Source organism: Lynx canadensis, chromosome C2 (assembly GCF_007474595.2).
Source record: "Lynx canadensis isolate LIC74 chromosome C2, mLynCan4.pri.v2, whole genome shotgun sequence".
Classification (NCBI taxonomy): domain Eukaryota; kingdom Metazoa; phylum Chordata; class Mammalia; order Carnivora; family Felidae; genus Lynx; species Lynx canadensis.
The window spans coordinates 89,435,741-89,460,172 of record NC_044311.2 but is presented as its reverse complement, the minus strand read 5'-3'; the positions used below and the strand labels follow the sequence as shown (position 1 = coordinate 89,460,172).

General features: G+C 41.3%; 1 protein-coding gene and 1 non-coding gene across 2 annotated transcripts in view; one reads left to right on the top strand and one right to left on the bottom strand.

Moving 5' to 3' along the window:
- ROPN1 (rhophilin associated tail protein 1) overlaps positions 1 to 23,720 on the bottom strand; it is a 28,927-nt gene extending 5,207 nt beyond the window's left edge. Inside the window, exons 1-4 of the mRNA XM_030330180.1 lie at positions 23,599 to 23,720; positions 6,983 to 7,110; positions 3,164 to 3,281; positions 1,700 to 1,861 (exon numbers count right to left, since the gene is read on the bottom strand). Coding sequence (XP_030186040.1) covers positions 1,700 to 1,861; positions 3,164 to 3,281; positions 6,983 to 7,098 — 396 coding nt within the window. The 5' untranslated portion in view covers positions 7,099 to 7,110; positions 23,599 to 23,720. The remainder of the gene's footprint in view (positions 1 to 1,699; positions 1,862 to 3,163; positions 3,282 to 6,982; positions 7,111 to 23,598) is intronic.
- Positions 14,318 to 14,424, top strand: LOC115524286. The gene has a single exon (XR_003971999.1). It is a non-coding gene; the product is annotated as a U6 spliceosomal RNA (small nuclear RNA).
- Positions 23,721 to 24,432: the final 712 nt, after the last annotated feature.

Sequence of the window (24,432 nt, the reverse complement as noted above, 5' to 3'; positions counted from 1 at the left end):
CAAACACTTCTGCAAGTAGTATGAATACATTTGCGACCCTATGAGAATTTAATAAAATGTGTCAATTTTTAATTTTCCCTTCTGGATTTCCCCCAATCTTTGGGGCTATTTCCACAGAAGTGTGATAGTGATGACAGGCAAAACATCTACTCTGGCTGCATTTTCCTCTCCTCTTTGGAGGAGAGCAATTTATTCATTATATAATGTTATTATTAGGACAATGAGACAAAAAACCATGAACGAATGGCCTCTCCTCACCTTGTCTCTGAAGAAATGCTTATAATGATGGGGCACCTAGGTTGCTTAGTCGGTTAAGTGTCCAACTTCAGGTGGTGATCTCGCAGTCTGTGAGCTTGAGCCCCAGGTCAGGCTCTGTGCTGACAGCTCAGAGCCTGGAGCCTGCTTCAGATTCTGTGTCTCCCTCTCTCTCTGACCCTCCCCCACTCACACTCTGTCTCTCAGTCTCTCTCAAAAATATACATTAAAAAAAATTATAAAAAAGAAATGATTGTAATGAAAGTTGTAGGGGAAACCCATAGGAAAAGTTGAACTATGTAGTTATTTCTTGTAACTTTTGTCAGAAACAAAAATGTCAGATACATATCCCAAGCATATTCAAGAACAAAGAATAAGATGGTGTTTAGATTTGTTGACTGATTCACACTACCTCTGTGTACCATTTGCTTTTGGTGGAGGCAATGATTTTCTCATTAACTTTCAAACTTGCATGTATTCCAGGGATTTTTAAAAAACCATGTTTCTGATTCATTTTATTTATTTTTATTATTTTTTTAACATTTGTTCGTTTTTGAGAGACAGAGATAGAGTGCAAATGGGGGAGGAGCAGAGAAAAAGGGAGACACAGAATCTGAAGCAGGCTCCAGGCTCTGAGCTGTCAGCACAGAGCCTGATGCAGGGCTGGAACACATGAACCACGAGATCATGACCTGAGCCAAAGTCAGATGCTTAACCGAGTGAGCCACCGAGGTGCCCCCAGATTCATTTTCATTTAAGCTATTATAACAGTGTTTAACAAGAGTGAGTCCACATCTAAGAGGATACCTAAATATATATATATATTTAGAACTGTGTGCAGTCTTTTTCTTTAAAACAGAAACATTCCTTTTCCAATTGTAAATCAAGTCAAATTTGGAAAAGGCATGAATTTGTATGAGCATCCTGCATCCATGATGATGTCAAGACTATAAGTCTGGAAATAGCCTCATATCTCCTTTCCTGCTCTCTCGTCTCTGATTTTTATATACAGTTAAGCTTATCAAATAGTAGTTTCTATAAGGCTGTACATCTTTTTAAAAGTCTCTATTGGTATATCTTCTAGGTATCTGAAACCCAAGTATAAGCAAATCTACAGCTGGCTCTTGGTTATCTTTAGGAATATGGGTGGAGTGGTGACAGAAATACATCTGAGTGCAATGTCTGAAATTCACAAATAATCCAAAATCCACATTCTAATAACCTCTCCCCAGGGTCTGATGACAGTTTTCCCCTCTCTCCTCCTTCCCCCTGCTTCTGGCTGATGAGCAGAGGAAAGACCTAACTCAGAGAGGAAGAGAAGTAGACAAAAGAGGCATACTCATCCTCAGCCCAGGAAACTGACCCTGTGTGCAGAGCCACTGCTCTTCCAGGCTCAGACAGAGCTTTTCCCGTAAGGAACAAAAAAGCAGTAAAGCTCACTTACAACTCCAAGAGAACTGCAAGCAAGGGCTAAAAACTTCAGCCACTCAATCTCCTCCGTGAAGCGGCCCACGTTCATCACACTGTTAAACAGATCTGTTGGGAGACTCAGCACCTTCCATATCTGGGCCAGCTCATCTACATGGATGATCAGTCTGCCAGCAACCTGCAGGCCAGGGCACGGACACAAGACAGAGAATGAGGGACAGGATGAGAGGATGCCCCGAGGGACAATGCACAGCAAAGCCCATGTTCTCCCAGCACACAGCAAAGGGTTTGGTAGGGGGTGGTGGTCAGGGGTGGACCCTGGCAGTTCTCTTTGTAGGGTAGAGAAACATTCAGTGGAGTGGAAAGCATGCTGAGGTATAATTCAATCATTTTAACTCTAGATGTGAAAATCATAGGGAAATAATACACTTATTACATTTTCGTTTTTTTCTGATGCTTTTATTGTCTGCCGTTTCATCCCGAGTTTGTCCCTAGTTTGGCAGATAGGATAGACTGAAAATGAAACACCAAGGGGCAGAAGACTTGTCTGAGACCACTGATCAGTGAGGAAATAAAAACTAGATATTAAGTCTCTTGCTCCTAGGGTCTATGGACATCTTTGCACTAGACTTCCCATGCAACCCTCACACTTTCCCAAGAATATTATGGGGTCTGTGGTCTGGATGCCTAATATTACTTGGTCCCCAGGCATGTCAGATCTCTGTCACATCTGTTGCATAAGGTGCTTGATGGTTAAGAGGAGGAAGGGAACAAACAGCCAGTTGTTGGCCAACGATGTAAGAAGGCTACAGATGCCCCAACAAAGTACTACTGCACCTTCCCTGCCCCTCTCACTCTAGTGAAATGCTAAGCCTCTGGGAGCAAGGCAGTTGGCTGTCAGTCCTGAATCACCGCAATCATCTCTGTCCTGGATTTTAAAGTGGAGTTTGGTGGTGCTAAACATTATTGCCTGAGAACTGGCCAAGCTGCAGCTTTGTCAAGTCAGACCTTCCTCATCCACTCACTGGGAAGTTCCCAGAATTATGTGGCTGTGAAGAGAGCCAGGATTTTCTCCAAAAGCTAGGTTATGTCTGCACCTGAGATAACTGGGGAACTAAATCACGCTCCTCTCCAAACTGTGACCGGCATCATATTATGATCTTGATGAGTAAGGCAGACATTGTGAAGGGACTCTGGATCTGCACTCCTCTGGGGTGAAGGGATTAGTACTGAATTGAGCCCCTGGACATTCTGCCAGCTTCAGGGAAACCTGGGATAACTCCACTGATAACTCAGCTTATGGTCTATTTCATTATCATTCCTATTTCCCCAAGAGAAGATTTACTTCCAAGGCATCTTTAGTGAATTTCATGATACTGAGTGGCCAGCTGGCTGGACAGAGGATGGTGAGCTTTTGTTTTTATCCACCTGGACTCAGCATTGCCCATCCTCCCCCTTGATGCTGGGGTGCAGCCCTTACCCGAGAATGCAGGATCTTTAGCAGCTCAGGTGTAAGCTCTGCCCAGTTAGACAAAGCCACTCGCTCAGACCGCTCTCTCACTGGAGGAATCTCTCCACGAGACATAGCCCCAAAATAACTACAAGAAAAAAGTTAGGTGGGTGGGGAGAACATCCTATATGCCAGTGGCCTCTGGCTGCTTTGAGAATCCCCTTCCCCTTTTCTTGAGGGGAGGGGATGGAGAAAGAGCATTTGTTAGGGGCTTCTATATGCCAGACACTTTGTTTCGTTACATCAATGTACAGGAAAAGCCTGAATATGTTACTTTCCCCTCAAGGTATAAAGAACACTTAGGGAGTAAAAAGATTTGCTTCTCTCTAAGGATGAGGAATGATCAATAAAAATTTTGGTATGGAATTCCCTGAAGCATCTTGAGCCTGGGTTTTTTCCCCAGTCACCCCTCCTAAGTGTTTTATATACACACGTGTGTGCGCGCACACACATATACATACACACACACACACATATATAATAGGAGATACATATGTGTTCTATACAATAGATATGCATATAATATATATGTAATATAACAGTAATTTGTTTCTCTCTCCTATCATATACATTACACATACTACATATAATTATATAATATATGATATGTATATACACATATGCACATATACATACATATGTACATAGACTATATGTATTATACACATTATATATATATATATGTATATATAACACCACACACACACACACATACACACACACATATATATATATATACATATATATATATATATATATATATATAATAGAGAGGAAAAGGTCACTGTTATTTTAAATCCACCTCTCTCTTTTATGGAGGAAGAATCCTAGTTACCTAGAGGACTGTCTTTCAAACATAAAATCTTTATTTTCAGTAAAATGGCTATTGACATACTAAAAGGTGATATTAGGTAGGGGGTAGGGATATGAGCTCTTGGAAAAAAGCTGGAAGAGCACTAAAGTGACCTGTATAAGAAAGAGGAGGAGAGGAAGCCGCTCTAGGGGTGATCCAGGAAAGGTCTCCAGCTGGAGGTGGTGAGGCTTGGGCTTAAAGGAGGAAGGGAGAGAAGGTTGGCAGGGCACTAAGGGAGGCTCACGTGAGAAGACAAGCCACAGAGGGTTGAGACCACCTTATGTGGGGTGTGTGAAGTAAAACTGTTCTCTACCTTCCCTCAAAAATTTTCATAAAAGCTTGCCTGCTCATAGATGTTTTGTGGTGTGGACTTTGTTTTGATGCAAGGTGAAAAAAATGCTGAGTCCTGTTTCAAAACTGGCTTCAGATAAAAAGGGCTGCCTGCAGCAGGCATGGACATAAGCAGTTGACACACGGGTCACCAATGCTGTCGGGAAGGGACTGTCTCCTTCAAAAGACTTCTTAGTAATTATCCCTGGATCACATGCCTCTGCCTCTCTCTGGTTTAGTTTTCATGAATAAATATTTTCACTATTTTTTCCCCAAATCCGGGTAGTATAAAAAGAATGCAGAGGGAATTTTGTAGAAGCCCATTTTAGGGTCAAGCCATACAATGATGGGGATGAACCACTGCCTGTCCCTATGCCACAGACCAATGCAGAGCTAAAGCTACAAGGCCTAAAACAATACCTTCCAGGTACCCCTCAGACGTCAGCAGCAGAGAGGGCAGAAGAAATACTGTCTGGACGCCTTTTACAGTGTGCAGTGTTGGGGTACACGTGGGTTCAGACTGACAACAGGAGTGGACTAGAGAAACTTGGGTGGCATAAATGGGAGAGACAGAAACATGGCACCTCATTTGACAGAAGTGACTGTGCAGATAGTGAGACTCAGCAGCAGTGTCTTTGGACTTTCTGGCCAAGTTATTTAGAGAATGTGAAAATGAGGCTGTACTCCCGGATTTAGTACCCTGTGGGTCATTTAGCTTCATTTGCAACCAACAGTTGCAGGGTTATTCGCATCTATGACCAATTCGTGTGGTCACACATACCATGAGACAAGTGTATGTCCTGCTGACGTCCAGGAGATGATTTCTTCACTGAGAGCACCTATGTAGGGAGATGCTTGCTTGTGATGAATTAAGCACAAAATTAAGACATATTTTGTCTTGGAAATACTTTATGGGGTTCCTAAAGTGCCATGGGCTTGCAAGTCACATAAAACCATCTGATAAGTGCTTTTCAGGTCTGAATAGATGGAGAGTGCTCTCAGGTCACGCTCTCCTTTTTCACTGCAGTTAAACTACAAACTGATTCTTCACGGATACTTAAAAAATTTATAGCACACGATACAAAATGGGAGCAAGCTGGCTACAACAGTGGAATGTTTTCTCCCATAAATGTCAGGGACAATCGCAAGAAATGTCATTTTCCTTGTTACAAAGCAGCAGCATAATAAAATGGGGCTTTAAACTATTGTATGGTATAAAACAAAGTCTGTCTGAGTATGCCAAAAGAAATTAGTCTTCTGATGCCAAAGTTCAGTCTGAGAGAGCATATATAAAATTTAGAATGGAAAACGAAACAGTGTTCGTTACTAGCAAAGCAACCCCATTATGTTCCCTTTTACGAGCACCACTGGCTTATTTTCCTTCCATCTGTGAAAGCTTCATCCTGACCCAAACCCTGAGCGGGAGCGGGAGTGCACCGACTCAGAGACTGAGGCTCCACTCAGATAACACTGTGCGCCTTCTCGAGGTGCCCACATCTTCCCACCTGCTCAGTACTCCTCATGCTGAAGACTTTCTCCCTTCCCCCAGCCGACCGGCGAGGCTCCACAAGCCTCTCTGACTCCCCTTTTCCCCCTGAAACGCTGCTGAGGAGGTCAGCATTAAGCAGTAAAACTAGCCTGAAAATGATCCAGGAGGTCTGGTAAGCGCCCACCCCCTGCCTCAAGCCCCAGATCCCCAGTTTCGAGAGGGCATGTCTGTCTAAGAAGCAATTCCATAGCTGAGAGGCTTTCTGCGCAAAGCTGTTGCAATCCGGGCCAGCGGCTGGCTACCGCGGCGTGAGCTCCTTCCACCCAGCAGCCTCCGGGGGTCGCTCCCGAAAACGGGCCCTGAGCTAGAGGCACGGTGTTTTCAGCCAGGCCCGCGCTCCTCCGGCCCTCGGGCACCCCGTTTTGCCTCCTTGCTCCTCAGTGCGGCGTGCACTGGGTAGACATCTTCATGTTGAGGGAACAAATTAGCTCCGAGAAACACTAAAGAAAATAACGATTTCCCCGAAGACGAGGTACAGAATGTCTGGCTGGGGCAAGAACGGGGCTGAACGGCCGCAGAGGAACGGGTCTCAAGAAAGCGCAACCGCAGAGGTGAACCAGCGTGGACTGAGCGCGCGCTGCCCGGCCCGCGGCCACATCGCCTCGCTCCCCGAGACGCGTTGCTGCTCTCTAGTGGTGAGACCAGAGACCCGGCCCTGGTTTAGACCAGGGACTGACTGCAGGCGCGGCTGCTGCGGGGCTCCAGGCGCCTGTGTCCTCTGGGACGGGGAAGGGGTGCAGGGACCGCCCTGGGACGTGTGCCGCCGAGCTGTGGGACTCTACTGCTGATCGCCCCAGGACACTTGGCCGAGTGCTCTAGCGGCCTGTCGCTCAGTCTGGGTCGCTTAGGGGAGGGCAACCCACCCCGGCCCGGTGTGTTTTCTTGCGGTGTGGATTTTAAAGCATCAAAGCCATTCGAGAGCTGAACATCACAAAGATTATGCTAATCAGTCCTGATTCCCAGTCTGCAGTCCTGACACCCTCCTCAGTTTTCCGGACGACCACCCCTCCTCCACCTCCAATGGGAACCTGGGGCTGAGGTGAGAAGGAGTACGTACTCAGCCGCCCACTGGATGAGATCCTGTGGCTGGGTCCGAATGGCGGCTTTGGTGAATTGCTTCAGCAATTCCGGCAGCTCCGGGGGGATGCATATTTGCTTATCTGTCTGAGGCATTGATTGGTTGACCTAATGGCAGGGGAAAGATAAATTAATTGAGAATCTTTGAATCATAAAATGACAGGAATCCTGGACCAGAGGTCACCCAGCTTCTGTTTGATCTTCTCCATCCTGGGGAGTTCATTACCCCACAAGGTATATACATTCCATTGTTACACAACTCGGAAGTTAGAAAATGGGTTACTAACCGCTGCTTTGTGTTCTTGTAAATAATTACGTCCTCTACTTAAAAACCGCACAATTCGGGGCGCCTGGGTGGCGCAGTCGGTTAAGCGTCCGACTTCAGCCAGGTCACGATCTCGCGGTCCGTGAGTTCGAGCCCCGCGTCAGGCTCTGGGCTGATGGCTCGGAGCCTGGAGCCTGTTTCCGATTCTGTGTCTCCCTCTCTCTCTGCCCCTCCCCCATTCATGCTCTGTCTCTCTCTGTCCCAAAAATAAATAAACACGTTGAAAGAAAAAAAAAAAAATTTTAAAAACCGCACAATTCGTCTTCATTTAAAAAGTAAAGATCAGCAAGAAGTAAGCAAAAATATCCCCTAATGATGTCACCCCAAAATATTGGACATCTTCCAGAATGTTTTCAATATAAATACACGTATGTTTGTATAAATAAAAATGGGGTCGTGCACAACAGCATATCATGAACATCTTCCATGACACACACACACAACTCTTATGGCAGGATAAGTTGTAGCAAAATTTACTCTGTGAATATTATTTGATACTAGGCTATTTCCAAATAAAAATAATCATTAAACAGCTCTCTGGTGAACATCTCTCCCTACATCTGCATGTATTTATCTTTTCTAATTGTAAAAGACAAAACTCGTACATTTCATTCAAAAAGTTCCAGGACAAATTGAAACAAAACATAAAAATCCATAGATGGTACACAAACAGCAGATTAAAAGATTTTGTCTGCTGTTAGCAGAGAAAAAGAGACAAGATAATCCAAAAAGTCCCACATTGGGTGCCTGGCTGACTCGGAGGAACTTGCAACTCATGATCTCAGGGCGGTGAGTTTGAGCTCCACGTTGGGTGTAAAGATTACTTACATAAATAAACCTTTAAAAAGAAAAAGCAAAACAAAGCCCCCCGCCCCTTCAAAACACATACATGTTGGACAAATCCCAGAAAACACACCTTTCAGATTGCCTTGCTGACATGGAAGAAAGCGAGGGATATCCTCAAGTGCCAAATAAAATGAGTAAAGCAGAAACCAAACTGGTAAGCAAATGAAGAAGGTAAGATGCAAATGTAGATGCCCAAAACTTGAAACTCTCAAATGACCAGGCAAGTTGCAAACAAATCAGGTCTTAGGCCCACAAAAAGTGAACAACTGAACCAAAGGACTCTCTTACGCCCACCCCACAAACCTGATTCCCTCTCAAGTTCACACACCCTCAATATAAACGGTGGAAATACTCTGCCGGCTGGCGGGGGGGCGGGGAACACTGAAATGTGTCTCCATTGTTGCTTCTTGTTGGGGGCAAGCTAGTCTCCCACCAGTTTGTTGCCACAAACTAGGTCTTAGTGTAATAGGTCAACTTATAAGATAGCAGAAAGCTTATTGTATATAAGTTCGGCTTAACCTCACCTTTCATGCATGAATAACTGAGATAAAAGCTTATGTAGTTCCCTATTAGGGTTATTGGAAATTACTAACCACCCTATCTCGCTTCTGTAACTTTACCAGCTTGCTAAATAGATAACTTAGGTTGCAAAAGGCTCCCCCACCCCTTCTACCAAGATCTGGCCTAGGCAAGACCAACATGTAAAAAGTCACGAACTCACTACCCCACAGTATCTTAGGTGTCTAACTATGATTGGTCATTTTAAACCCTCTTAGGACAAAGAACTTTAAATTGATAGGTTCTCACCAAAACTAATGTCTGTGTGTCACAATATAATTGGTTACCATGAAATGTTGTAAATTGTAATTGGTTAGCTAAATAATGACGTATTCTGACTTGCTAAAATCCATATAAGCTCACTGCTACCTTTGTTCAGGGCCATTCTCTGCACTTTTTTCCTTAAGATCAGGAGATCAGGTTTGGCCTGGCTGTGAATAAAATCTTGCCTCACTTCTATTCGGCGTCTGGTGGTTTTTTCGACAGCGCCCTGTTTCATTAGTTGTAGATTTATACCTCCGACCCTGTTGGGAAGTCCCAAGACAAGAAACTAAAGTGGCCTCAGGTTGGTAGTACTCCATTATCATTCACTGTATGTTCTTTTATTTGGAAGAGTAGAAAGATTTAATTAATTTTAGACTTTGTAAAAACTCAAGTATGCATAGCAACATTTCAAGAGTAATTACTATGAAAATAATATAAACACCAAACTAGTAGAAAGGAGAAAAGGAATTAAAAACAATAGCAATAATGGGGCGCCTGGGTGGCTTAGTAGGTTGAGCATCAGACTTAGGCTCAGGTCATGACCTCACAGTTTGTGAGTTCCAGCCCAGCATCAGGCTCTGCACTGACAGTTCAGAGCCTGGAGCCTGCTTCGGATTCTGTGTCTCCCTCTCTCTCTGCCCCTCCCCCACTTGTACTCTGTCTCTATCTGTCTCTCTCTTGAGAATAAATAAACATTAAAAAAAATTTAAAAAAACAAACAAACAATAGCAACAAAACAACTTGATCAACCCACAAGAAGCCGAGAAAGGAGTGGGGAAAGCATAGGAAAAATGGGTAAACAACATGATAGAAAAGAATCCATATACAGTATATCCATAATCAAAACAAAAAGAAATGGTCTTAAGTGTGGCCATTAAAATTATCAGACCAGATTTTTCAAAAATCCAAATTTGGGCACATCTGAAAAGACATAAGGACACAAAACAACTGAAGGTGAGAGGCTACATGGATAAATAGGCAAATAAAACCAAAAGAAATGTTCATACCAGACAGGAAACTTAAAGGCAAAATGCATTATTAGGAACAAGGAGGGTCAGCTCATAATGATAAAAGCTTCAATTCATTGAGAAGATAGCACAGTTCTCAGTGAGTATGCTACAGATACCATCAGGGGTGAATGCTGGATGGAAAGGAAATCTGTTGTTTAGGGTTACTTATATATGTCATAATATTACAACAAATAGCAAGGGATGACAAACACAGATTCCAACTTTGAGTTTCCTCTTTTGGGGAGGGAGAGAAGGACGTCAGGGAGATGCAACAGAGATACCAACACCATTAGTGATAATCTATATTTTAAATTGGATGGTGGCTACATAGATGTTTGTTTCATTAGCTTTAATCCTATATTTATGTCATGCATTTTATTTTATATGTATGAAATATTCCGTAATTTAAAAGTTACCATTACATTTGTTTCTGATAACTTTTCAATCCATTTTATCCAGGAAAGGGCAGTGACTTATTTTCTCATATTGTCTGAATATATGTATAAAATTGTGGTTAAGCACACATGACAAAATTTACCGCTGTAACCATTTTTGAGTGTATGGTTCAGAGGCATGAAATGCATTCACACTGTTGTGCAACCATCACCAATATCCATCTCCAGGATTTTTTCATCTTCCAAAACTTGAAACTCTGTACCCATTATACAATAATTCTCCATTTCCCTCTCTCCTTAACACCTGGCAACCACCATTCTGCTTTCTTTGTTTATGAATTTGACTACCCTAGGTACTTCATATAAGTAGAATCACACAATATTTGTTCTTTTGTATTTGGCTTGTTTCACTTAGCATAATGTCCTCAAGTTTCATCCATGTTGTAGAGTGTTAATATTCCATTGTGCGTGTGTGTGTGTGTGTGTGTGTTCAACCTGTTGTTGAACATTTGGGTTGTTTTTGTCTTTTGGCTATTGTGAGTAATGCTGTGATGAACTAGGTATACAAACACCTGTTCAAGTCCCTGCTTTCAATTCTTTTGGTATATACCCAGAAGTGGGGTCGCTGGATCAGATGGAAATTCAATTTTTTATTTTCTCAGGCAGTGCCATACTGTTCCTTCAAAGAGGCTGTACTTTTGCCTATTTGTATTTATTTTGACAGGATATTTTAGTTGTGCAATTGTTTGATTTCTATTCTAAGGTTAAAATGGCATCATGTAAATGAAAAGATGGTTGAACCTTAATTAACCAGGCTTCCATGATAACAGTAAGAATGACAGCCCTTGGTCATTACAGAGTAAATTTAAGCAAAGCCTTTACCCCATTGTCTCTTCTAAGAATATTCCGAGATCTCTCTCCATTTTTGGCCAATCTCTAGTGAGTTCTCCATATCTACAGTCTTTTCGGAATGCTTACTCCTTTTATAACCTCTTGCAATTCTTTCTGCTCTCACCACCCCATTTTTCCCTTAAAAGTCATCAGTTATACCTATTAACTTCTGGTCTATGCCAGATACTATGTTAAGTATTCTGTATACATATTCTCACTTAATCCTCAAAATATCCCTATGAGGTAGATTATATTATCACCATTCCACAGATGATGAAACTAAGGAGAAATAAAACTTTTGAAAGGACATGTAGCTCTTAAGAGACAGAAGCAGGATTTGAACACACACAGTCTGATGTGGGAGATGCCTGTTAAACATGACTGTCCTTTCCTTCTTGAGGTTTTCTCTTCCTTTGATGGCGTATACCATTCTTGTCTTTCTATTTTTGTCAGCACTCCTCCTCGGTCACCATAACTTTTTTCCTCCTTCCTGGTGACAGACGAGTTTTCAATCTTCCCAAAACTCAGTCTTCAGCACCCTGAGCTCCTGTCTTTCTGTCCTTCTTGGAGAGCTCACATCCTCTCATGGCTCCATCTACCACAAAATGGCATTGATTATACTTGTCTGTCCATCCCTGACCTCACTTCCTACTATCTCCGGGACACATCTCTACTAAAATTCACTCTCCATCTCCCAACTAAGTCCCATTCCTAAATTTGTTTCTGAACATCATGCCACTATTTTCTCAGTCATTTGACCTCCAAGCCCTGGGGAGAAGCTTCATCAACCCACAAGAAGGCAAGGATGGAATGGAGAAAGCATAGGAAAAATGGATAAAGGATAAACGACATGATAGCAAAGAATCCATATACAGTATATCTGTAATCACAATAAAAAGAAATGGTCTTAAGTGTAGCCATTAAAATACAGAAATTATCAGGCCAGATTTTTCAAAAATCTCTCACTAAATCCCAGTGATGCTTCCTCTGAAATATGTCTCCAAATCTTCCCTTCCTCTTATTTCTACTCCTTTTATTCTGGTTCAGCCCTTCACCACCCGCTGTGCACTTCCTAACTGGCATCCCTGTCTCAGGTCATTCTCTGGTCTAGTCTGTGCGTCCAGCATGTTCACATCTATATTCTACGCTGCTGTTAATAGGTCAGAGAGCCCTGCTCACAAAATGGCAATCATATCCTGACTTTCAAGGTTCTCTATGATTTATACACAATTTTAAACTAGAATTTTTCTACTAATGTTTACCAACACAAATTTCCAACACGTAGTCTACTCTGGCATATTTCCAAGAGATTATATATCTGAAGGTTAGCACTTGTTCATCCATTGTTAGTAGAACTCTATCTTGCTTTTCTATTTTCCTCAGTATTTTGCTAATTCTGGCTGGCTTACTTGAAGTGCTCTCTTTTTTTCCATCTATTCAAACTCTACACACCCCTAAGGTTCATCTTGCGTCCTACTATGCCATAGGCCTTCCTAGAAAACTTGAGAATCATCAGATAGTATTGTAATACACATTTTACCATTTCACCCCATTCTATCTTTTACAGATCTCTATAGCTGAGTTTTCCACAAGTGGCCAAAGCAGAATGGGCTACAGGTGTTTCCAGGAGAGATCGATGGTTGTAAACTTTTTATAGTGATACAAAATTTACAACCATTTTACAACCATTCACCTACTTATAACGGTTGAAATTATATGTGGATACTGTTTGGCTCAGTCAGTAAACTTCCATATTCCAGTAATTATTGTTTTTGTGCTTAAGGTTTTATGTGCAGCACCTGCCAGAGGAGATGATTGTATAGGGTTTTCCACTTTAACCATCATGTTAGAACCATCTCCATAAGTCTGATAAACATTGCTTAATTGTAATGTATTTGTTATTAGTGATAATCATTTGTGCATATGTTTCAAATACTTAGGTCTTCCTTTGATTTAATTTGCTCTTTTCACATTTTTTTCCCCAGCAAAGAAGGCACATATGCCTCATCATTATCATCATCACTTATTCATTTTTTGAAATTTTGACTTGATTTGTATAGTTATTTATTCTTGGCTTTTGATGTAAAATATTCAAAATCTGATAAAGAAATTTTATAATGACATTTGTTATAGAAATAAAAAACAGTATTTCTAAAAACAAATAATAATGGAAAATAATTGGTTTAGTTGAGGGGTTTGAACCTTTTTAATATCTTACAAAAAATAGTTTTCAAACTATTTTAACTCCATTTGATTATAAGTAATCATTTATATTTTTAGAAATCTAACACTCTGATTATTAAATAATAGTATTTTCAAAATTCCCACTTTACTTATCAAATGCTCAGTTTTCAAAAATTTTGTGATTTATTTAAAAATACTTATAAGAAAAGGGGCGCCTGGGTGGCGCAGTCGGTTAAGCGTCCGACTTCAGCCAGGTCACGATCTCGCGGTCCGGGAGTTCGAGCCCCGCGTCAGGCTCTGGGCTGATGGCTCAGAGCCTGGAGCCTATTTCTGATTCTGTGTCTCCCTCTCTCTCTGCCCCTCCCCCGTTCATGCTCTGTCTCTCTCTGTCCCAAAAATAAATAAACGTTGAAAAAAAAAATTAAAAAAAAACAAAAAACAAAAAAAAAAATACTTATAAGAAAATGGACCTTATTTTCTTTGCAAATTGATTTGTTATGGTCAAAAGACTTGTAGTCGCCTTAATACTTGAAATATATTTTTTATTTTCCTACCATAAAGTAAAATTTAAAATTAAATATTAATCACTTTTATTTATACCTATTACTATTTTTTTTTTTTAATTTTAGAGAGAGAGAGCATGAGCAGGGGAGAGGGGCAGAGGGAGAGAGAGAGACTCTTAAGCTGGCTCCACACCCAGTGCAGAGCCCAACACGGGGCTGGATTCCACGACCCTGGGATCATGACCTGAGCCAAAATCAAGAGTGTGATGCGCAACTGACTGAGCCACTCAGGAGCCCCTAATATATATTATTTTTAGTGTTATTTAAAATTTAGATTTGGTGCTCGCTTCGGCAGCACATATACTAAAATTGGAACGATACAGAGAAGATTAGCATGGCCCCTGCGCAAGGATGACACGCAAATTCGTGAAGCGTTCCATATTTTTGGTTTATATACACAATGGAATACTACGTGGCAATGAGAAAAAATGAAATATGGCCTTTTGTAGCAACGTGGATGGAACTGGAGAGTGTGATGCTAAGTGAAATAAGCCATACAGAGAAAGACAGATACCATATGGTTTCACTCTTATGTGGATCCTGAGAAACTTAACAGGAACCCATGGGGGAGGGGAAGGTAAAAAAAAAAAAAAAAGGACGTTAGAGTGGGAGAGAGCCAAAGCATAAGAGACTGTTAAAAACTGAGAACAAACTGAGGGTTGATGGGGGGTGGGAGGGAGGGGCGGGTGGGTGATGGGTATTGAGGAGGGCACCTTTTGGGATGAGCACTGGGTGTTGTAGGGAAACCAATTTGTCAATAAACTTCATATAAAAAAAAAAAATAAATAAAATAAAATTTAGATTTGTTTTACCCTGATCATTTTTTGTCTATCTAAGTATCTTATTTTCATGGAAAAGTTATCAAATGAAGAAAATGGTGCCAGACAAATTATGCCAGGGACTTAGCAGAAAATACATTACACAGACAATTTCTTAAGAGACCAATTCTTAAAGTCTCTGGTCTCAGGACCCCTTAAAAGTTACTGAGGACCCCAAAGAGCTTTTGTTAATATGGGTTTTATCTACCAATATTTATCATTTTAGAAATTAAAACAAAAAATTTAAATATTAGTTTTAAAATAAAAATAAACCCTTTACATATCAACATAAGTAACATTTTAATGAAAAATAACTATACCTCCACAAACAAAAAACCCCATAGTGAGAAGAGTGGCATTGTTTTACATTTTTTGCAAATCTCTTCATGTCTGGCTTAATGGAAGATAGCCAGATTCTCATATCTGCTTTGTACTCAATCTGTTATAGTATCACACATCATGTAGCTTCTGGAAAACACTGTACACTCTTAAGAAAAAGAGTGAAGAGGGGCGCCTGGGTGGCGCAGTCGGTTAAGCGTCCGACTTCAGCCAGGTCACGATCTCGCGGTCCGTGAGTTCGAGCCCCGCGTCGGGCTCTGGGCTGATGGCTCAGAGCCTGGAGCCTGTTTCCGATTCTGTGTCTCCCTCTCTCTCTGCCCCTCCCCCGTTCATGCTCTGTCTCTCTCTGTCCCAAAAATAAATAAACGTTGAAAAAAAAATTAAAAAAAAAAAAGAAAAAGAGTGAAGAAAGCATATCGTGTATTAACATTATTACAAAAAGTTTTAATTTCATGGACTCCTACTCCCCAAAGTCTCCAGGCTCCTCTGAAGTCCCTGAAATCACACTTTGAAAACCACTATTCTTAGGAAGCTTTACAACAGTATTTACAATAGTAGTTTACATCAGATTGGATCCAAGATGCTAAGTAAAAGGTCCCATAATTAAGAAATAAAGCCAACATGTCTCTCACAGTTGTAGAATTACTCATTTTACCAACTGCCTGGGAAATGACCACATGTTTGGGATCAAACGAAGCCAAGGAAAGATATAAATGCTATTCTGGAATAATACTATTAGAAGATTCATTGATGACATTCTGCACAAGACTAATGAATCAAAGCATTTCCTTGCAGAGTGGTGAATCTGCAGTTGTTAAGTAACTGCATTCAGTTAATAGCACTAGTTAGAATCCCTGGAGAGGAATGCTTGGAAAAGTATTGTTTTGCCAAAAAGTACCAAAACTACTCAGGGCGATGTACATGGAGTAGTAACTAAGTACTTTAAAACAAATCAGATGTTCTAGACTATGCAAGCACAGCCGTTCCTATACCGGTGGGAAATCTGTGATGACAGGAAGGTGGGAAGGCTTTACACTCTATCTGCTCTCCATGTTCTCCGTGCCTGTGATGCAAGTAAGACATTATTTTGTTCACAATGAGCTCTTGTCTATACTTCCCCTGTAAATGTGAATTCCACATTAAAGTATGTTACTAATAAAATCCAAGCCATTCTGGTTCCGTCTGTTTTCAGCTTATGTGAAGAAACTGCTGTTTCCTACCAAGGTAACTATCAAAGGAAAAGCTTTTTCTCTGGAGATTAGGAGCTAAAAGAAAAATTGGAAGAAAAAAAAAAAGTCAATGATCTTTGCTGCAGAGTTGTTGAAGAGAGATTATTGTCTTCAGAAAACTGGCCTGCTTGACATTTTTGAGCCTCAGAATGAATTTAATCAAAATCTCAAGGAGTGTCTGAAAATAAGTATACTAACAATCCTTGCAGATTGAAAGGAAATGTGAAGTTACATGATACTGATACTCTAGCTTCAATCCTAAAGAGACTAGCAGCAAAACATCTGTTAAGTGTCACATTATTTGGAAATACATGATATGAAAAAGTTCAAGTGCATTAGAAATCTATTCATGTTATCATGAGAATTTCAATGAAAAAAAGAAAGAAGTTAAACGATCCAGGTTCTGGTTAAGAGTGAGAAACGAGTTTCTGTCAACTGCAGAAAAATCAATAAATACCCTTCTACTATTTGCTAAAAGCCATATGTGAGGCAAACTTTTCCATTGATGTTAACTGTAAGAATTCGAAGAAAACATCATTAAAAGATTTTTGTCAGGAACCTCATGTATTCATTTCAACACAAAACTTGATATAAAGCAAACTCATGATAAGAAAACAAACTTGACTTCTCTTCATAAAGTTTTCAAATGTTTATTTGGGAGTTTTATTCAAATTAAACAGTTATATCTTTACTGTTACTTTGTATTTTACTTTTTATTATAGTCATGTAATAAAAATGCACTGAATTTTTGTATAAGCTCCATAAAAACCTCCCAGTACCCTCCAGTTTACCTCAGTGTGTGCCTTCCATTTATTTCTTTGTGTGCCGTCACTTGAAAAAGGTTGAGGAAGTGCAAGCACTTCTGTAGAAAAACTTTTAAGTTTTCTTTCAATGTTTAAGTTTCAATGTTTTAAGATTATGTGTTACAGAAGAAATTCTGGTAACTATTGCGATTGATTTCTAGTAAAACCTGAGATTTCTATAACTTAAAAAGAATGTCCATTAGAAAACAAACTGTAAAAATAGTGGTTGTTAAAGGAAAAATTAGCTTCTAGTTTAAAATACTCACCTAGAGTATTAGAAGCCAGCAAGAAAGTTTGGGACAAATTAGCAAAGTGGATAGATTTCTTTTGATTGCAGGGAAATAGAATTCACAGAATATTCCATGGGCCAAAGACACCTGGGACTTTCTAAAGAAAACAGGAGCCAAGGGAAGAAAGTAGGAACATCTGGTTAATCACTGGCAGAACCTCTCTTACTGAGGAAGCATTCTAAGGCAGTGTAACCTTACACTAGTTTTATAAATAGGAGCTGGGATTCCCTCATGAGAATTGACGTTGCTTGCTGGGTTGTTAGAGGAGGGGTCTTTAAGATTTCTGACACTTATAAAACACCATAGCACAAACAAGTTTTAAGATGGCCATGTGATTCTAAGATTGAGATCAGCTGAGTGCATTTGAAAGAACAGAAAAGTTCTAATCTATTACTAATCTATTCTTATTTTATAAAGCAGTAACAGCATAATAATCTTTACAATATCAGCGAGTGCATTACACTCCAACCATGCCTCACTTCTACTCTGGAACTGCTTCACTCCTGCTTCCACCTTGCTTGATTTGTGCGTTCTCCATCACTATAATTCTATTTTTTGTTTAATTTCCAGTGGACGACTTTCCCCTCAAGGCTGCATCCCACCCAACTATTACTGTCCCTACTCTCAGTACATGAAGTCATTACCTACCTGAGTGAGATGTCAGAATGAATTCACACAGCCATCCTTTGCCTACCTCAGTGTATCTAAACACATTTTCATGCTTCTTTGCATACCCAGTACTTTTTAAATTATATACCAGACATGTAAAAACTAAAGTTTCTAGTCTGTTGTGCCACTGGTGTTTGACTAACAAAAGCCTTGTCAGTTTCACTTTCCCCCTAGATAGTCTCTCTGCAAAGGGTCAAGCACAATCCTCAGTCCACAGCCAGAGTTGGCAAATAGCTCCAGGGGAAAAAATGGCTTGTGATCTTCAGCTCACCTTGGAAGGGCTCCACACCCTCCTGAAATTTTAATCAATCTAGTCCTCATTGCTTCTAAAGCCCTCTGCTGTCTTTACAATGTTTTCAAAACTATTTTCTCTAGATTTTTTTAAGTTGTCGCAGTTGGAATCTTGAGCTGCTGCACCTTCCTGTATTCTAGCTGGAGGTCAGGCTGATTTTTGTGGCTGCAACCAGAGCTCTACCCCAATGCTTCCCAAATCTCCAATTGTAGACTCTCAATCACGCTGCAGTCCTATCTACCAGCTACCCTTTCCTATCAGTTCCTCTTTCCCATAAAAGCACCTGAAACATACTACTTTTACTTTCTCAGTTGCCTTGTCTAATACATCATGGCCATTTTAAAAAAAATGTTTATTTTTGAGAGAGAAAGAGGGAGAGAACTAGTGGGGGAGGGGCAGAGAGGCAGGGGACAACAGAGAATCCGAAGGAGGCTCATGCTGTCAGTGCAGAGCTTTACATGGGGCTCTAACTCAGGAACCATGAGATCATGACCTAAGCTGAAGTCAGACGCTTAACCAACTAAACCACCCAGGTGCCCCCATTATGGCCATTTTTGATTTATCCTCCTTCTCTTTCATTCCCTACTTCAGTCCCTGATGAGTTTTAGAAAACTGTCAAGAAAACAAAAAGGAGCACCTTTAAAAAAAAGGAAGGAGTTCAATTTGACTTACACTAATTTCCGTTTACAGATGAGAGAACTGACGTACAAAAAGGTGGAGTGCATTGGCGCAAGGTAACAGTTTTATGTTGGAGCTGAAGCAAGAATCTGGGGCTACGTCACTGCTCTTTCCATACTATACTCCCTCCCTCTCTCTAAATAATGCACTTACACATTATGGATTTTCTCTAGGACAAACCTAGTCTCAAATATTATGTCCTGCTGTCCCCCTAAATCACTGAAATATCCAAGATATTCCCATTTGTATCATGAAAAGTACATTTTTAGAACGTTGAAGTGGAACAAAAATTATTTGTCAGAGTATATCCTAATTTTTTTGTCCTGGTGATATGGTAATTGTCTAACTACATTACACCCAGTTGCAAAGAAGGAAAGGATGCCCAGCATAAGAAGGGCCTAAGAGCAGTCATTGCTCATTCATGATCTCATTTAATCTTTACAACACCCTATTTGTAGGTAATTTCTAATATTATAATCATTTTCCCCAATGGCAGGAAACTCAGGCTTAGTTTTCCCACATAAAATGTCTTAACCACTCATCACATCACTCTCAAAAATCTTTAGTCTTTAGTCTTCATGTCTTCTCTTGTCAAAATGATGCCATGTCTGACTTCCAAGTTCTCCACAATTCAACTTATTCATATTAATTAGCTTTGCCTCTCCAACTTTATTTCACAGAAATCTGAATCTTTTTCCATCCTGGGCTTGATCCACGGTCAAGCCAATTTAGCATTTGGATGCCAACAGCAATATTGCTAAGAGCTGTCCTACCCGACCTTGTCCTTTTTTTTTGAGCAGTAGTTTTTCACTTTGTTATCAGCAAATTTATCAAAATTGCTTATATATCATGCTAATACCACCTCTTGGAAGTTATGAGTTCCACATATTTATCATTTAACAGGTGAACAGGTATCTCTTTTGATTTATCTTAAACTAGCCATGCTAATATTTTCAATCCCTCAGGTTCATATCACAGTCCACAAGCCCAGGACACCCTTTACAGACTGCTACATTAACTGTGCTCTCTAAAGTTGCATGACATGTCTTCTAATTTGGGGATCAGTGTACAAAACTGGGGTCACTTTAACACCGTCTGTCATAAGTTTATCAGCCTTCATTTTTTCAGAATGAAGTTGTCAGAATACTCCCAACATCACGTTCATACTTTTCCTTGTCTTCCCTACCTCCCATTTCATTATAGCATTACTATGATTTAGAAACTCAAAATATGTGACAGCTCTGAGGGAATGCACCACAGTTTTCCATATAAGATAGGGATCTATTTTTTTTCTGTTTCTTTTGTTATTCATGATGATGTTCAACATTGCACTTGTCTTTTCCAACAGAAAAACACTGTCCTTCACAGCAGGGTGAGGTATAACACCCATAGAGCAGAGAAAGCTCTAATGAAGAGGCATTCTTGGCTATTAGACAGGAGACCAGGATTCTTGTCCTAGGCCTGTATTTGACTGATTATGTGATCCTGAGCTAATAATCCAATAAAACTTTATGGATCAGGACTAGTGCTGAATACTGCGATACAGAAATAAATGAGTCATACACCCTGCCCTCAGAGAGCTCATGGGCAGTAGAAGAGATTGATAGGAAAATAAGTGACTAAAATAGGGTATGATAAGTGTTAAAAAGTCTGCACTAGATATAGGAAAACAGAATCTTCTAGGTAAGACATCTAACATTTACAGGTAGGAGAAAGTCATCAGAAAATTCTTCCCAAAGAGTGATGGTATTTGAACAGAGACTTCGGAAGCCTGGTTTGTTCATTGTTGTATTGTCAATTCCCACAATAGTGCCAGGTATAGAGTAGATACTCAGTAAGCATCTATTTACTGATAAGAGCAAGGAAGGATTTTTTTTTTTAATGGCTAGGACTCCTTAGACAAAGGTATGGAAGTATCAGAGAATGTAGTGAATTAAGGGAACTGTGAGTAATTATGGAGGATTAGGGTGGGCAGAGGTGGAGTGGTTGGGTCTAGGCCTGGAACTATAGACCAAGTACAGAATATAAAAGGCCTGGTAAGCTTTGCTAAGGCTTTAGAACTTTATCTTGAAGGCAATAGAGAGACACTAGAGGATTTAAGCACTAGGGTCACACAATCAGATTTGGGTGTTAGTTTGATATGCCTGTTACCAATTTATTGCCTCTCAGCTCCAAATTCACCCTGCATTGCCTTCTCAGCAAAAATTGAACCAGGTTCTTTAAATATTTCTCCTTTGTTATCTGCCGTGTCAAACTCTATTGGTAGAGTTTGACACTGGAGGGATACTGGAGGAAGAAGGGGTTTCTCTTGCAGGTTCCATATGCTCCACTTGCTAGGCGTCAGGAGCATGAAGTTTCTCCAGTGATGCAATCCTGTAGTGCACAGCTTCTCCAGCCTCTGGCTCCTACAGGATGTGATCTCATGCATGTCTGACTGCCACAATGCATGGCAGCTAGCTAGGCCCAATGCCTAGCTAGCTTCCCCTGGCACCTCTCTTGGGAAGCTTTGTAGTAGAGTGCTCCCACTAAGTTTGGGCAGAGAACAATATTCACTCATGGTCATATTCTTTTTGTAAATGACTTCTTCAGTGTCCTAGACTGTGGATTTTTGCCTGCCTGGCACCTCAGCAATTTTTCTACCATTCAGTGAGTTGTGGCCACACTCTCTTTGACAAGCTCTTGGGAGGTCAGCTCTTTCTTGGGCAATCTATCTCGAGGGTAGTGGTTGCTCCTTACATTTGTGATTACTGTATACTTCAGATCTCTCCTTACATCTTAACTAGCCAATCTTCCATTAGTCCAATCCCATTATAGCTAAAAACTCTTAATGTTGAACGCTGTTAAATTTGTATATGATTTCTTACTCTTTCTTGGACTCTGAAACACATATTGAAGGATCAATAGCTGTGTAGATGGGCTGAAGGAAGTGGAGTGAAGCTCCAGGCAGGGAGGTTGGTTAAAAGAATATGGTGGCACATTTAGCAACAACTCTTGAGAGCATCATTGCCTTTTAGCAGTTACAATGGGGAGGGATAAGAGAGGCAGAAGTTAAGGACTTGGGAACCAGTGTAGGAGGAGGAGGAGAGAAGAGTATAGGGTGACCCCACTTTTCAAGTGTGCGTGACTGGGTAGATGGTAGTAGAAATGGAGGACACTGAAGGAGGGGCAGGTCAAATTCTCCTTCCATGTTTCATTTGACTCTCAGGAGTTCCATGTACTTTTGAGCCACAGAGACTTAGAATCATAGTCTCCTCAGGTTGAAGAGGCACCAAAGCCCAACTTTTCTGCCTTTGAGCAATAGAGACCATTTGTTCACATCAGATAAGTGAGGAAAGGTCCATTCTATCTTAATGTTCCATGATTTTAACGTTTTACAAAGTTCTTTTCCACTCCTAAAGCTCTCGGTATGGTAGACCTTCCTCAATTATTTATTCCAGGCCCCACAACTCTAAAATTCAATGGGTTTCCTTTTTTCTGAAGCATACATGCCACCCAGTGTGGAATGGCAGGTCAACACATATGTGCTGGGTGCTGAAGAATATAGGACTTATCAAACGTGGAATATAGATTTGTTTCTGGAATTGCTCATTTGGTTTTATTGGTGTGGGCTAAGTAGAGCTTCAGTTCTATTAACGAAAGGCCACAGTTACGTGAATGAAAGACTCCAGACACCAGAATCTCAGAGGCAGTTTCTACGAACAGCTCTTGGAAACAAGGACCAGGCAATCGTATACACTAGTCAGGGTTTGGAATAGAAGGTAGTGGGTTTGGGACACATGGTTCCCTTGCTTGGAATTAACTCCCCACTTTTTCACAGGTTCTTAGATCTCAGGTCAGTTCCATTACACCTTCTCAGAGCACCACTTACCTGCCTCTCTCCTGGGCAGCACTTGTCTCAGCTCTAATTACTACATTATTTGTGCCATTTTTAATGAACACCTGCCACCCCCATTAGACTATATACTTGAAGGTAGGGACAGTTTCTGCTCACTATAGGAATAGCCTAGCCTAGAATATAGTCACTGATCAATAGACATTAGGAAAATGAATGATTGATAGCAGTTTTTATAGTGCTACTCATGTCCACTAATCCTCATGACAATCCCACCACAGGTAGGAAAAAAAAAGTGGTTTGGCTAGTCAGTAGGGGTCTCTGATCCTAGATTCCGTTCGGTTTTCAAGGTTTTCAAATCACCATCGTCTGTGTAAGAAATCATAAAATAGTAGCCCTGGGTACAAAATATACACATAGCTTGGGTACAGAGCAGTAATCTCCCAAGATCATATTCTCTTAAAGATCACAGCCCCCTCCTCTTGCTCGGTGAACAAGGAGGGATTCAGAATCCAGGTGAGCCCAAGGGCAGGACTCTTCCCTCAGACCCGCACAGCCCTCGGGGCTCTTGGGGCACTTCCCTCCCTCTTCTTCCCCTAGGGGTTGCTACCTGAGGCTAGTTCTCAAACAGGCTGTCGGGGACGAGGCCTCACCTCGCACCTGGCCTCAGGCGGAAGGAGATGTGAGGACAGATGGAGTCCCACACACCCTGGTCGGGGGCTGGGGAAAGCCGCAGAACTTGGGCGGGGAAAGGCGGTACCAGCTTTGGCCTCAAGGGACAGGAGAGGTGGGGCGGGACCAGGCTTTGTTAGCGCTTCGCCTTCCCCTGGCAACCCCGACGCCGCGCTGCGTTGCCTGGCAACCACGGGGGGGAGGGGCCCTGGCGTGACGTCACAGAGCTGACCTCCTGCCGCCCTCCCGCCTCCCTCCGGCGGCGCCCCGCCCCCGCGCCCGCCACCCTCCAGCAAAGTCTGGGTGGCGGAAGTTCAGAGCCTGCAGGGCCCGGAGAGTTGAGAACTGCTTAGGGTTAGCTTGTGGTGGGAGGACCAGATGGCTTGGCTGTTTAAGATTAGGGCTGGGGGCGTTAGGGAACCTAGAGGAATGTGTGGCAATTTACAGTGGGCTTTGTATATTAAAGAGCGGAAGTGGAGGAGCTTAAAATGATGTTTTACCTTGTGGAAAGTGGACAGGTGAAGCCCTTGGGAATAATAGTTGCGAGCACTTCTTGCAGTGCTTTTTTTGTGTGCCAAAACGATCCCTAAATGCATGACACATATTAATCCTTACAATCTCCCCACAAGGCAAGTACTGTTATTACCTCCCATTTTCACAGGTGAGGAAACAGCACAGAGCGGTCAAGTAACTTGCCCAAGATCACAGAAAGTGATAGTTAGGATTTGAACCATGTTGCCTGGTTCCAGATTCCTCATTCTTAATCTCTATA